Below are 15,393 nucleotides of genomic sequence, written 5' to 3' on the forward strand. Positions count from 1 at the left end.
GACAGTGACCCTAGTACAGCCTCATATTGGCTGCCATAGTAAAGTAGCTTCCATAATCCCGCTGCCTCCTGGCATGGGCTTGGGACACTGATTTGGCCCTGACATTGTCGTGTCAGTAATATTTCAGCCCTTGCATCAAACAGCACAGACAGATAAACAGCTCATGAAATCAGATGTACCTCCAGCAACTTAATGTTCAGTTTGTTTTTATCTATCTCTAAATGGACGGCACTGCATTGATCATCCTGCTTGTTGCTGCTTCCTGCTGCCTAGATAATCAATAAGAAAGTTTCATTACTGAAAAAAATCTATAATTAAACAAACATTAATAATAAATCATTTCAGGCATTTTGAAAAAAAACATCTGGAGATAAAGACTGGACTTGATTTTGTAATTCCTCAATCTCAATTCTGTAACTATACCAGGTAAATTAAACAATTCCAATGGGAAATAAATTCAAACTTTACATCGCCAGCAACTCTCCAAGTAAAACCTGCTGCAGATGAAAAGATCTCGGGCTGTTTCCCATCTCCACCAGCTCTGCTTATTGTGCTGTGAAATGTAAAGGCAGAGAGACGCACACAGATTCAAATAACACAATTAAACCCATGGGATTGAAACTGCAATTCAACCCAGTGCCCAGATACACAGTCCCACCCAGTGCCCAGATACACAGTCCCGCCCAGTGCCCAGATACACAGTCCTGTCCAGTGCCCAAATACACAATCCCGCGCAGTGCCCAGATACACAGTCCCACCCAGTGCCCAGATACACAGTCCCACCAGTGTTCAGATACACAGTCCCACCCAGGGCCCTAATGCACAGTCTCGCCCAGTGCCCAGATGCACAGTCCCACCCAATGCCCAAATACACAGTTCTGCCCAGTGTCCAGATACACAGTTCTGCCCAGTGTCCAGATACACAGTCCCGCCCAGTGCCCAGATACAGTCCCGCCCGGTGCCCAAATACACAATCCCGCCCAGTGACCAGATACACAGTCCCGTCCAGGGCCCAAATACACAATCCCGCCCAGTGCCCAGATACACAGTCCCACCAGTGCTCAGATACACAGTCCCACCCAGGGCCCTAATACACAGTCTCGTCCAGTGCCCAGATACACAGTCCCACCCAGTGCTCAGATACACAGTCCCACCCAGCGCCCAGATATACAGTCTCGCCCAGTGTCCAGATACACAGTCCCACCCAGTGCCCAAATACACAGTCTCGCCCAGTTCCCAGATACACAGTCCCACCCAGTGCCTTGATACACAGTCCCATCCAGTCCAGTGGCAAGATGCGCAGTCCACGGTTCTGATACACACCCATCCAGTGTTCTGATACACATACATTCAGTGCTCAGATGCACAGTCCCATCCAGAGCTCTGATATGCACTCATCCAGTGCTCTGATATACAGTCCCACCAAGTGCTCTCATACACAGTCCCATCCAGTGCTCTGATACGCACCCATCCAGTATTCTGATACACAATCCCATCTAGTGCTCTGATACACAGAACTGCCCAGTGTTCAGATATATAGGCTTAAATTTTCATGCAATGCGTGAAAATGCAGGCAGAGACCTGAATCCAGAACTCCATCCCCCAAATCCAGTCTCCACCATTTTCACTGGGGGGTGAGGGAGAGAGTGGGCACAGATTTTAAATAGCACATTCCTGTTCCCAGAGGCAGCTTCCCATATAAATCAGCAGCTGCCCCCACTCATGCACGATTTTGGTAAGGTAGATGTCTGAAACCTAAAGTGTGGAGATTAGACCTGGTAGGAGCAGGTTTGAGCCTTGTGGATTCGTTTGGATAACCAGGGTATACTTTTAGTGCGTAAGGTGCCCCTTCCAATATGATCCCAGGACGCATTTGATTATGTGCCCTTTGGGGCTGTTAGCAGCAAACATGATTGTGCATAAAACATGCATAAACACATTGGAACTGTCAAAGCTGTCAAAGAACTGTCAAAACCCAAATGAACTGTCAAAAATCAAAAGAACGATCAAAGCTTACTAGGAGTGTCAAAGCTGACAAAGAATTGTCAAAGAATGTCAAAGCTGTCAACTGTCAGAATTCAAAAGAACTGTCAAAGTTCACTGGAACTGTCAAAACTTTCAAGGGATTTAATTGTGCTGGACTTTAAATGAAAACAAAATGTGTGGAGTTTAAAAAAAATACTGCGCCTATTATTTCACTCTGTTGACATAAGACTGAGGGTTATCATGATATGATTTGCGCTGCATGACTGATTTTACAACCTAACATTATCACAGTGGGTTACCTATAAAGTGAACAGTTTGATTGACAGCTCCAGATGGATATAGAATAGAACTGCTTGTTTTCATAAGAGATTAATTGAAGGTATTAGCATTGAACTTTTTTTTATCAATGAGAGTGTTTTTTTTTAACGTGACATCTTCAATAGACACAGCTTTATTTTATGTCAGCATGGTTCCTCAGTTTTACCCATTGTGGATACCAGTTGAGTTGTATGGAGGGGGTAAGGGCAAAAGGTGGTGGGTTGAGGGCATAGGTTGGCATTAAATTGGCACAGGGGCTATAAAGAGCCATGGGGATGAGTGGAGGGGGAGAGCATGGGACGGCATGGGGGTATGAGGACCGACGTGGGTGAGTAGAGAGGAATAGGGTGACGTAGTGATATGAGGGGCCATGGTGGATGGGTAAAGGGGTGTGATTTGGCATGGGTTGCCATGGATGGTACACAGAGGCAGGCTTCCAGCCAGTCCATCTCCTCACCCAACAGCCTCCGCACTCAGTCCTGGTGTGGTGGATCAACTTCTAATCCAGCCCATGCCCCCATCCCACAGAACAAAGATTTGACCTTCTGGGCCTCTTATTTTCCTGGGTTGGGTTGGCAGAGCCAGGAAATGTCCCGTCTCTGCACTCTCCCGACCAGGAAGCGACTTAACGTTACTTGTGGGAGGTAAAAACATAACTTCTAATTTGTAAAAGTATGGTGCTCACTCACCCATATACTGCCATCCTCCAGTACGTGGATACCCCAGCTACATAACTCTGCATTCATCTCTTTACTTGGCAAACCTTTTTGCTGATGTGCAGCTGAGGCAGCTCTGGTTTAGTAAAATAAAACAAAAAAACCCCATAACATTAGTGTTCCAGTACCAGTTACTACAAATTCCAGTTTTTAAATAGAATGATGACAACATCCTCATTCAAGCAGAGAAGTCTAAGGGGGTATTTAGTAGAGCCATTCAAAATTATGAAATGTTTTGTTAGAGTAAATAAGGAGAAACTGTTTCCAATGACAGGAGGGTCTGTTACCAGAAGGACAATTGAAGCTAATTGGAAGAGCCAGAGGGAATATGTTGAGAGATTTTTTTACATAATGAATTGTTGTGATCTGGAACGTGCTGCCTGAAAGTGTGGTGGAAGCAGATTCTTAATAATTATCAAAAGGGAATAGGATAAATGCTTGAAAAAAATTTGCACGACCATGTGGAAAGAGCAGGGGAAATGGGATTATTTATATAGCTCCTTCAAAGAAGCAGCACAGGCACAATGGGCTAAATGGCCTCTTTTTGTGCTGTAAGATTCTATCATGAAACAAAACAGCATTAAATGTTGCTGGTGATGACGATGGTATCTAGCTGGCATTGAACATCATCCACAAGTAGTCATCTGGTTTCCTCAGCACCTGTGGAAATTCGACACTGTCCCTGAGTCTCTGAGCCACATTACAGATAAGGAACAGACTTCCTTCCTGCTCTATATGGAGGGTCATCTCCTTCAACATACACCTCCATTCAGGCAACTGACCTGCATTTTGGAAAAAGGCAAGGCTAAGGGACCCCCTTCAGTGTACCACCAGAGACTGTATGTCAGTCCTGATTTAGTGGGTAGCACTCTTTCTTGTACCTCAGAGGCCTTGGGTTCAAACACATTACGCAAACTGACACTCCAATTGCTGTCCTGAAGGAGGACCGCACTGTCAAACAATCAGTACTGAGTGAGAGCTGCACGGTTGGAGGGGCAATATTGAAGGAGGACTGCACTTTAGAAGGGTCAGTACTGAAGGTCCGCTTAGCTGTCAGAGGAACAGTGGTAAGGCAGTGCTGCACTGTCAGAGGGTCAGTACTGAGGGAGTGCTGCAGTGTCGGAGGGGCAGTTCTGAGGGAGCACTGCACTGTCAGAGGGGCCATACTGATGGGAGCACTGCACTGTTGGAAAGGCAGTGCTGAGGCATTGCTGAAGTGTTTGATGAGTGGTACTGAGGGAGTGCTGCAGTGTCAGAGAGTCGGTACTGAGGGAAAGCTGCACTATCGGAGGGTCAGTACTGAGAGGGCACTGCACTGTGTGAGGGGCAGTATTGAGGGAGAGCTGCAGTGTTGGAGGGGCAGTACTGAGGGAGCACTGCACTGTCAGAAAAGCTGTAGTGAGGGAGTGCTGTATTGGTTTAAATGAGATTTTAAACCAAAGCCCTGTCCTTCCTTTCAGATGGATGCAAAAGATACCATGGTGCTATTTGAAGAAGAGCAGGGGAGTTCTCCTCAGTGTCCTGGACCAATATTTATCCCTCAACTAATATCACTAAAACAGATAATCGGGCCATTATCCTGCTGCTTTTTGTGTAAATTGTGTTCTGTATTTCCTCGATCACAACAGTGACTATGCTAGGTATTTCATTGGCTGTAAAGTGCTTTGGAATGTCCCATGATCGTGAAAGGTTATCAGATGCAAATCTATGGGCAGAATTTTCCGGTTGGTGTGTGGGGGTGGGCCCATTACCACATGGCGCGTGGTAATATCGGGCATGTGTCCCGATGTCACCGCGTGCCATCGTGATATTTGGGAAGGCGGGTGCACTATAAATTCGTATGCATGCCCGCCATCAACTAACGGGCCAGTTAAGGTCCTTGAGGCAGCAACTGAATAAGATTTTTCACAGCCAGTGCGATCTTCGGGTTGTTGCATGGACACAACAGGCAGGCGGGTAGGAGACATTTGTATAAACCTCATCCATGGACGGGATAAGAGGGGTGAGTGAGGTCGTGAATGTGATCTTTCAGGTATTTAAGTGTGAAAGTTACTTATACCTGTGCCTGTGTGAGCAGGAATACTTCAAAACTCATACCAGCTGCTTGGACAGGAGTAAAAACCTTGGTCAGGGCTCTACATTAAAGATTGTTTTTGGGGCCTGCAGCTTTCAGGAAGCCTTCCCTTAGCCTGGGAATGGGAGTTGTGCTCTCCACTGGAGGCACCTCCTTTGAGGGGGAAGGGAGGGCCAGAAGGGGGAGGAGGCCAGGAGTCCACATTCAGCCTCCAGGGGAGCCACCTTTGGAAGGTGAGGCGCAGACACAAGGGGTGCAGGGCCAAGAGGTAGTCCGAGGCAGAAGGGGCCGCAGGAGTCACCACTATCCTGCTGCCAGGGTTTACAGGCGGCAAAGCAGCTACCTCAATATGTCTGAGGTGCAGTGCAGAAGGAGGGTCCGACTGTCAAGGGAGACAGTCACCTCTACCTGTCAGATGATTGGGCCTGAGATCTCTCCTAACTGTGTGAGTGGACACCCCATGCCAGTGTCTCTAAAGGTCACAGCTGCCCTCAAATTCTATGCCTCTGGGTCCTTCCAGGGGTCGGTGGGTGATCTTTGCGGAGTCTCCCAATCAGCTGCCCACACTTGTGTCAAGCAGGTGACAGACGCTCTGTTCAGACGGGCATTGACCTTCATCCACTTCCACTGGGACGAGGCCAGTCAGACACAGTGAGCCAGAGGCTTTGCAGCCATTGCTGGCTTCCCCCGTGTCCAGGGTGCTATAGACTGTACACATGTGGCCATCAAGGTGCCAGCAGGTGAGCCCGGTGCCTTCATCAACAGGAAGGGCTTCCACTCCATGAACGTGCAGATAGTGTGTGACCACAGGATGCTGATTCTACAAGTCTGTGCAAGGTACCCAGGCAGCTCCCACAACATCTACATCCTCAGACACTCCCAGGTGCCGGGGCTCTTCAGTGCTCAAGCCCGGCTGGATGGATGGCTGCAGGGTGACAAGGGCTATCCCCTCCGAAGGTGGCTCATGACGCCTCTCCACCATCCAAGAACAGAAGCTGAGCAAAGGCTGTGGTAGAAAGAACCATTGGTCTTCTCAAGATGCCCTTCCGATGCCTGGACCGCTCAGGGGGTGCACTCCAATACCCCCCAGATCGTGTGTCACTGATAGTGGTTGCATGCTGCGCTCTCCACAATCTGGCGCTGGAAAGGGGGGATGCAGTGGGCGAGAAAGATGTAGATGCAGTTGCTCCGGCTGCACATCATGAGTTAAGCAGTGAGTCTGAGGATGAGCACACACAGGAGAACGCTGAGGGGGTAAACACAGACCCAGGCTTACTCCAGGGAGGCAGGGATACCCGGGAGGCTTTAGTCCAAAGAACCTTCAGCTAGCACACTACAGATAGGCCTTCAACACACGCCAGGGCTGCAGGCTCCACACTCAACACCTGAGTGCTAAATTAACCTGGATATAACATTAACTAAGGCCCCTGTCAACAAAGGTCAATGTCAAACAACTCACTCATAACATCATGGCTTCCTGTCCACATGCAGAAGTAAGGAATCACCCTGAGGCATGGCAACATGTCAAAATTTATTGAGGGAACAAATGTTACTTCATAAAGCCAAAAGAAAAGGTGTTGGACATCATACCAAGTCTTCCAGAAACTACTACGGGCCAACATAAAAGCACCAGTGAGAAACCCGTGGTGTGCCCAAGGTGCCTTAAATTTACGCTTACGGGTGCTACATCTAGGTGCTGTCCCCTTGCTGGCACTGGCATCTGAGACAGCCTGCTCACTGTGCTGTCCTGTTGGCCTCGATGACCTTGGCAGATGTCCTCTGGCCCACGGAGCATTTGATGGCCCTGACTGGGAGGGAACGGCCAGTTCCACGGCTGGCATCTTCCCAGTCACCACAGCCTCATCAGATGCCATGGTCACTGGCAGAGCGAAGGAGAAGCTATTGCCCTCATCCGCAGAGCCCTGAGAGGAGCCCGCATGGACGACAGGCAGCTGCTGCGCTGACGTGAGGTCGCTTTGGACCTCCCTGCTCATCATAGATGGACGGGCACTGAGCTGGGAAACTTGGTGCCCAAACCATCTCCCACACGGGTAATGACCAGCTGAGGTCAATGCCACTGTGAGGGCTTGCAGGTCCGAGCGCAACTCCAGGAGGTTCCGATTGATCTCCTGGAGGACCCTCTCCACGAGAGTCGCCACTCTATCATGGAGGTAGCATGGTGCTCGGCCATAAGGCTCATTGCAACGGGGATGCTCCGCGTGGACTCCTCAAGCACGGGCGCCATGCCATGCATAGTCCCATGTATCTCCGCCAGATCATCCCACATACCCTTTCGCTGCCTCACGGATGACTCCAGAGGCACATCATCAGCCACCGACTCAGCATGTACCTGGGCCCCAGCAGTCCTCCGACTGCCGGCGCCCTGGGCACTCTCTGTGTCTGCCCACACCTCAAGAGAGTGTGAAGTGCCCTCACCGCCATGCCCCGGGACACTAGCCAAATATCTAATTCCCACCGAGGTACTAGTATCTGCGCTGGTGCCTGCCTGGCTGAGATGGTGTGATGCTGGTGAGTGGATTTGCTCTAGGCCCTCAGGGGTGAGAGGTGGGCCCTCTGCCTCCTCCTCCCAGCCCTGCTCCGGTGATGCTGAAATGATTAGTTACAGTGCAGACAATGTCAAATAGCGTGCCCCCACATCATTATGTGCTATTCCTTCCATAATCAATGGTAAACCCGTGTTGCTAACTTCAATCACAGAGCAGTCAGCAGTGCCATGGCTGTTGGGACACACATGGTGACCTGGGAGCTCGCCAAACATACTCCCTGTGGCACCCCAGCCTCACCGCCACTGGTGGACCTGGGCGCATGGTGCCTCTCCAGATCCATGGCCTGCTGCTTGTAAGCTGTTAGGATGGCCAACTGGGCCTGGCCTCTGCCAGTCTGCATTCGTTCTGCGGCATTGTGCGCAGTCTTCTCCTGAAAAGTAGAGAAGAGCATTGATTAGTCCAGCTTGCACCTGAATTCCTATCACATCCCTGCCAACCCAGCCAGAGTGGGACATTGCAGGGCTCCAGGTCTTCGTCACCCCGCAGCTATCACACACTCACCCAAACAAGCCAGGCTGACCACTTGCACCATTGTCCAAGTGCTGCCTTTTTCACATGTGGCACCACAAGATGTTATAAAAACAAAAAAACTGCGGATGCTGGAAATCCAAAACCAAAACAAAAACAGAATTACCTGGAAAAACTCAGCAGGTCTGGCAGCATCGGCGGAGAAGAAAAGAGTTGATGTTTCGAGTCCTCATGACCCTTCGACAGAACTTGAACACAAGATGTTACTTTGCTAAGCAAGGAGGCACAAGCACATGGGTGTCAGTGTCACACATGCTGCAGATGCAGAACACATCCTAGCTCAACCCTCTCAGGGTGAACTGGGCATGGGCAATATCTGCTGGCACACCCAGTGAGGGATACATGCTGTGAAGGATTCAATGCTGTAACTGTACTCAGAGCTGCTGGGGAGGTCGGGAGGGGAGTTGGTTTGGGGGAAAGGGTGACAGCTGCATTAAGTGTCTTGAGGCAACATGGTACACACCCTTCCTGAGCACAGGAGATCATTGAATCTTTTGCGGCACTGGACCCATGTGCGCCACGCCTCAACATGGGAGCTGACACTCTCGGCCATTTCCTCCCATGCTTGATTGGTCAGGTGGTGAGGCCTCCGCCTCCCCTCCCTCGGAAGAAAGACCTCCCACCATGTTGCCACCTCCTCCAGGAGGGCAGCTCGGCACTCGTTGGAAAAACGAGGTGCACATTGCCCCACTGGCCTACCCTCCGGCCTGGCCTGCCCCACTGCCCTACCCTCCAGCCTGGCCTGCCCCACGGGCCTACCCTCCGGCCTGGCCTGCCCCACGGGCCTACCCTCCGGCCTGGCCTGCCCCACGGGCCTACCCTCCGGCCTGGCCTGCCCTCATGGCCTACTCTCAACCTTGCATCAGGCACATTGCCCCACTGATATGCTCTTCTCCCAGGCATTGTGAGTCTTGCAAAGGCTGCCAGGCCTTCATTTAAACAGGCCACCAGGTCACCATTGGACCTGGTGGTCTGTGCACGCCTGTCGCTGCCCACCCACTCCCGCTATCCATGGGAGTCGCGAACTACGCTGGGCGGGCCTTAATTGGCCTGCCCACATAAAATGGCTGTGCGGACGTGATCACGGGAGGGGATCAGGTCCGCGCCCACTACTGCACGGCCCACCCGACATGGGGAAACGTCTCCCACAGGTTTATTTGTGTGAGTTTAGAATCAACTTTATCCAAAGGGGCCCTAGTAACTATAGCCTGACCGTGAAGGGGGTTGGTTAGTCATTGTTTGGATTTCAGTCAATGTGTCAGACAGCAGGATTTGTCAAAAGTTCTAGTCCCCCTTTTTTCACTTTGGCCCTTTGTTACTGTTCAGAACGCTGAATGTTACGTCTCTCGGCCAACACTGCTAAAGAAAACTTATCTGGTCACTTAGCTCATTGCTGTTTGTGGGGTTTTACTGTGTGCAAATTGATTGTTCTGCTTCTCTACCATATAACAGTGACTAAACTTCAGAAATACTTCATTTACTGTGAAATGTTTTGGGACATCCCCGGGTCATGAAAGCTGTTGTGTAAATGCAAGTTCTGGAGTTATTCCCTTGGAGCAAACAAGGTATGGGGAGATTTAATGGAGGTGTTCAAAATTATGAGTGCTTTTGATAAATAGGGAGAAACTATTACCACTGGCCATTTGGCCTCTTGAACTTGCTCCGTCATTTAATAAGATCATGGCTGATCTGATCGTGGCCTCAACTCCACTTTCCTGCCTGTCCTCCAGAACCCTTGACTCCCTTGTAGATCAAAAGTCATTTTAACTCAGCCTTGAATATATTGATTGACCCAGCTCTCTGGAATAGAGAATTTCAAAAATTAATGACCCTCTGAGAGAAGAAATCCCTCCTCATCTCTGTCTTAAAAGGGAGGCTGATTATTTTGAATCTGTGCCCCCTAGTTCTAGATTCCCAGAAGGGAAAACATTCTCTCAACATCTACACTGTCAAGCCCCCTAATAACCTTATATGTTTCAATAAGATCACTTCTCATTATTTTAAACTCCACTGAGTATAGGCCCAGCCTACTCAATGTTTCCTCATTAGACAAACCCCTCATCCCAGGAACCAACCTAGTGAACCTTCTCTGAACTGCCTCAAATGCAAGTATATCCAATGCAAGAAAACCATATGCAGTACTCCAGGTATGGTCTCAACAATGTCCTGTACAGCTGTAGCAAGACTTCCTCATTTTTATATTTCATCCTCCTTGCAATAAAGGCCAACATTCCATTTGCCTTCCTAATCACTTGCTGTGGCTGCATACTGTAACACAGCATTCTGTAGTCTCTTCCTATTTAAGTAACATTTTGCTTTCCCATTCTTCATACCAAAGTGGACAAGTCACATTTTCACACATTATTCTCTATCTGCCAAATTTTTGCCCACTCACTTAACATATCTATATGTTTTTGCAGACTTTGTGTTCTGCTCACGTTTTGCTTTCCTGCCCATCTTTGTATTGTCAGCAAATTTGGCTAAATTACATTGTCCCTTTATCCAAGTTATTAATATAGATTGTGAATAGTTGAGGCCCCAGCAATATCCCTGTGGCACTCCACTAGTTATAGTTTGTCAACCTGAAAATGATCCATTTATCCTGACTCTCAGTTTCCTGTTAGTTGGTCAATCCTCTATCCAGGCTAAACACTACCTTTAACACTGTGAACTCTTAGTGTAGTAGTAACCTTTTCTGTGACACCTTATTGAATGCCTTTTGGAAATCCAAATACTGGTTCCTAATACATTACATCTACTGGTTCCCCTTTATCCACCCTACTTGTAACATCCTCAGAGAATTCCAATAAATTTGTCAAACACAATTTCCTTTTCATATAACCATGTTGACTCTGCCTGATTGTATTATGATTTTCTAAATGTCCTGCTACAACTTCCTTAATAATGGATTCCAGCATTTTCCCAATGACAGATGTTAGGCTAACAGATCTACAGCTTCCTACTTTCTATCTCCCTCCTTTCCTGAATAGTTTTATGTTTGCCAAACCACCAGGACCTTTCCACAATCTCGGGAATTTAGGAAGAAAATTACAACTAAAGCATCCACTATTTCTGTGGCCCACTTCTTTTAAGATCCTAGGATGTAGGCCATCAGGTCCAGGGAACTTGTCAGCCTTTAGTGCCATTAGTTTCCCAAGTACATTTTCTCTAGTGATTGTGATTGCTTTAAGTTTCTCCATCCCTTTTGCCCCTTAACTTTCTAATATCCTTGGAATGCTTTTTTGTGCCTGCCACTGTGAAAACAGATACAAAATACTTGTTCAAAATCTCTGTCATTTCCTCGTTTCCCATTATTAATTCCCCAGACTCATATTGGTACTGGTACTCGTAATGTCATTGGGGCTAGTAATCAAGAGGCCCAGGCTAATATCCTGTGGGCATGAGTTCAAATCCTACAACAGCAGCTGGTGGAATTTAAATCCAATTAATAAATCTGGAATTATAAAGCTAACCTCAATAATGGTGACCATGATAACTATCATTGATTGTTGTAAAAGCCCATCTAGTTCACTAGTGTTCTTTAGGGAAGGAAATCTGCCATTCTTACCTGGTCTGACCTACATGTGACTCCAGACTCACAGCAATGTGGTTGACTCTCAACTGGCCTCTGAAATGGCCCAGCTAGCCCACTCAGTTCAAGGGCAATTAGGACAGGGCAACAATTGCTGGCCCAGTGACACACACATCCCATGAAAGATTTTTTCTTTAAATCTAATTTCACACTCTTTATTATTCTTTTAGTCATCCTTTGCCTTTTTGTAAAATGTTCACAATCTTCTGGCCTACCACTAATCTTCACAGCATCATCTGTCTTTTTTTTCAATTTGACACCATCATTAACTTCCTTAGTTAGCCACGATTGCTGTAGAGTCTTTCTTTCTCAATGGAATATGGCTTTGTTGAGAGTTATGAAATACCTCCTTAAGTGGTATGCTGGCTTGACCAGCATTTATTGCCCATCCCTAATTTCCCTTGGGAAGGGCAATTGGGAGTCGCTGCAGTCCGTGTGGTGTAGGTACACCCACAGTGCTGTTAGAGAGGGAGTTTCAGGATTTTGACCCAGCGGCAGTAAAGGAACAGCGATATATTTCCAAGTCAGGATGGTATGTGGATTGGAGGGGAACTTCCAGGTGGTGGTGTTCCTATTTGTCTGTGCCATTGTCCTTCTAGATGGTAGTGATCATGGGTTTTGAAGGTGCTGCCTAAGGAGCCTTTGTGAGTTCCTGCAGTGTATCTTGTAGATGGTACACATTGTTGCCACTGTGCATCGGTGGTGGAGGGATTGGATGTTTGTGCATGGGGTGCCAATCAAGCGGGCTGCTTGTCCTGGCTGGTGTCCAGCTTCTTGAGTGTTGATGGTGCTGCACTCATCCAGGCAAGTGAAGAATACTCCATCACATTTCTGACTTGTGGCTTGTTGATGGCAGACAGGCTTTGGGGAGTCAGAAGGTGAGTTACACTATCCAATTCTGTCATCAAACCTTTGTAATGGCTTTATTTAAGTTTAAGGCAATAGTTTCAGACCCAAATTTCTTGCCCTCCAACTGAATTTGAAATCTACACCACAGGGACTGCAGCAGTTCAAGAAGGCAGCTCACCACCACCTTCTCAAGGGCAACTAGGGATGGGCAATAAATGCTGGCCCAGCCAGTGACACTCACATCCCATGAACGAATGAAAAATAAATGTTCCAAATACACTCTATGACCTCATCCTTTGTCATTTGATTTGACTAATCTATATGAAGAGTAGAAGGAATGGGAGCATTGGATAGCTCATTCAATGAGTCACTACAGACAATGGCCACCTTCTGTGCTGTAAATTCTATGATTCCTACAGCCATTGGACATCACTCCATAAAGAATGCACCAGAAATTATACTGAAAGGAATGAAATGTCCATCTTTACATCCAAGGAAATAATAGTCCACGAGCTCGAAGCATAAAGCATGGGGCCAAGAGGAGGCCATTCAGACCTTTAAACATGTTCAATTAGATCACGGCTGATGTACATCTCAACTCTATTTATCTATCATAATTCTTAATACTATTGCCTAACGAAAATCTCTAAAAGAATAGAAACGTAGGGCAGAATTTTCTGCCTGTTGGGTGGGGAGGGAAGGGGAGGGTGGGGAGCCGATCCCTGCCAGCGAAGTGGCCCATGCCGCCATTTTACGTGGGCAGGGCCAATTAAGGCCCACCCAGCGTGACGTCAGGTGGAGGGGGGGGGAATTCCCTAAAAGTGAGAGTCCACTCTTTCACGCATGCGCACGAAAGAGCGCACATCTCCCTGAGGCTAAGTGCAGCCCCAGGGAGATCGCTTCCACTTTGAAAAATATTAAAAAATAGAAAAAAAAATTCCCTAACATGTACCCCTCATGTGACAATGTCACATGAGATGGGGCATGTTCATAATTTACAGAATAACTTCATTAAAATTTTTAAAACTCTGCATGAAACCTCACCCCACCGCTGGATGAGGTTTCATGTTTTCTCTATGTGCCGCCGGGGCTCCTGGCCGACTCACCAACCTTAAGGTTGGACGGGCAGGTCCTTTAATTGCATAAATGATCCTGTCAATTACCTCAATTGGCCATTGACAGGTCGGCGGGTGCACAGATGATTTTGCTGCACCCCTGCCTTCCTGAAAATCTAAATGGGGCAGGATGACATCGGGGGTTCTGCCCAACATCATCCCGTGTCATTTTATGCGTCGGCGAGCGGGCCCCACCCCCTGGTCACCGATGATAAAATCCTGTCCATAGAATGAGACACTATAGAAGGAGGCCATTTGGCCCCTCATGCTTGTGTGGTTCTTTGAAAGAACTATCCAATTAGTTTCATTCTCTCTGTTCTTTCCCCATAGCCCTGCAAATCTTTCCTTTTGAAGTATTTTTCAAATTCATTTTCAATCAGTTTTGAGGTTTTCAATTGACCTCTAGCCTCAACATTGGGAAGAGAGTTCCAAACAAGAATGGAATTTTAAATTTAGTGTTGCTGGACTGGGAGCCAGTGTAGGTCAGCGAGTGCTGGGGGTGATGGGTGAGCAGGACTCAGTATGATTGGTAACATCATTATGGTTCTTCATGAGTTGAAGGCACCATTTGCAACCCTAAGGACAAGTGAAAGGATTTGCATTGCCAGTGTCAGAAAGAGGATCTAATGTTTTCAGGACAGCTTAAAGCAGTTCATACCCAACACTTTCCAGACAGCAGTCACTGGCTATCAATGAATCAACATATTGTACACAGGCAAGGTATCAGGAAGGGAAAATAAAACAAATGAGCATAGTATTTGTGCGTTGGTAGCGTGGGCTGAAGGAAGAAAGTTAACCTGGAAACTCAGCTCCTTAAAATCTTTGAACAATGCAAGAATATGGATGGTGAAACAAGAACAACAACTTGCATTTATGCAGCAACAACTTGCATTTATGCAGCACCTTGAATGCAGTTCAAAAGTTCCAAGGCACTTCACAGGAGCATAAATCAGACAAAACTTTGACACCTAGGGCAGAATTTTACAGCAGCGGGATTTTATGCTCCCGCTGAAGTCAATGGGGTTTATAACGGCTCCCCACATTTTACAGCCCCCTCCCTGCCGAAACGGGGCTGTAAAATTCTGCCCCAAGAAACGTAAGGCAATATTCGGGCAGAAGACCATAAGCTTCGTGTTTTATGGAGCGTCTTAAAGGAAGAGAAAGAGATCAAGAGCTGCAAGGAAGTTCCAGAACTTGGGGCCCCGGCAGCTGAAGGCACAGCCACCAATGGTGGAGTGATTAAAATCACGGGTCCTCAGCAAGCCAGAAATGGAAGAGCGGAGAGATTTTTTGGGGGGACGTAGGGCTGGAGGAGATAGATAGGGATAGAGAGGGATAGAGACAGATAGAGATAGGGAAGGGAAAGGTCATGAAAAGATTTGAACACAAGGATAAGAATTTTAAAATCATGGTGTTGATGGACCGGGAGCCAATGTAAGTCATCGAGCAGAGAGATCAGGGGTGAACACACAAACTAATCAATACCTCAACTTTCTTCTGGTCAAGAATCCACGGGACCATCGCTGAAGGATGAGCACTGCAGAGTGATGGGCAAGAATGTTGTTGATGGTAGAGACGAGATCCCTAATTTGCTTCAACTCATCCTGCCAGCTTGAGGTCTATGAGAGAGGTAAAAACACCAATCGTG

At 47.6% G+C, this 15,393-nt stretch overlaps 1 protein-coding gene across 1 annotated transcript in view; it reads right to left on the reverse strand.

Moving 5' to 3' along the window:
• Positions 1-15,393, reverse strand: part of LOC121288992 (leucine-rich repeat and IQ domain-containing protein 3-like) — a 34,734-nt gene that overhangs the window by 6,265 nt on the left and 13,076 nt on the right. The window contains exons 4-6 of the mRNA XM_041207853.1: positions 15,231-15,364; positions 2,994-3,096; positions 180-269 (exon numbers count right to left, since the gene is read on the reverse strand). Coding sequence (XP_041063787.1) covers positions 180-269; positions 2,994-3,096; positions 15,231-15,364 — 327 coding nt within the window. The remainder of the gene's footprint in view (positions 1-179; positions 270-2,993; positions 3,097-15,230; positions 15,365-15,393) is intronic.

The sequence above is a fragment of the Carcharodon carcharias genome, chromosome 16 (genome assembly GCF_017639515.1).
Source record: "Carcharodon carcharias isolate sCarCar2 chromosome 16, sCarCar2.pri, whole genome shotgun sequence".
NCBI classification, from domain to species: domain Eukaryota; kingdom Metazoa; phylum Chordata; class Chondrichthyes; order Lamniformes; family Lamnidae; genus Carcharodon; species Carcharodon carcharias.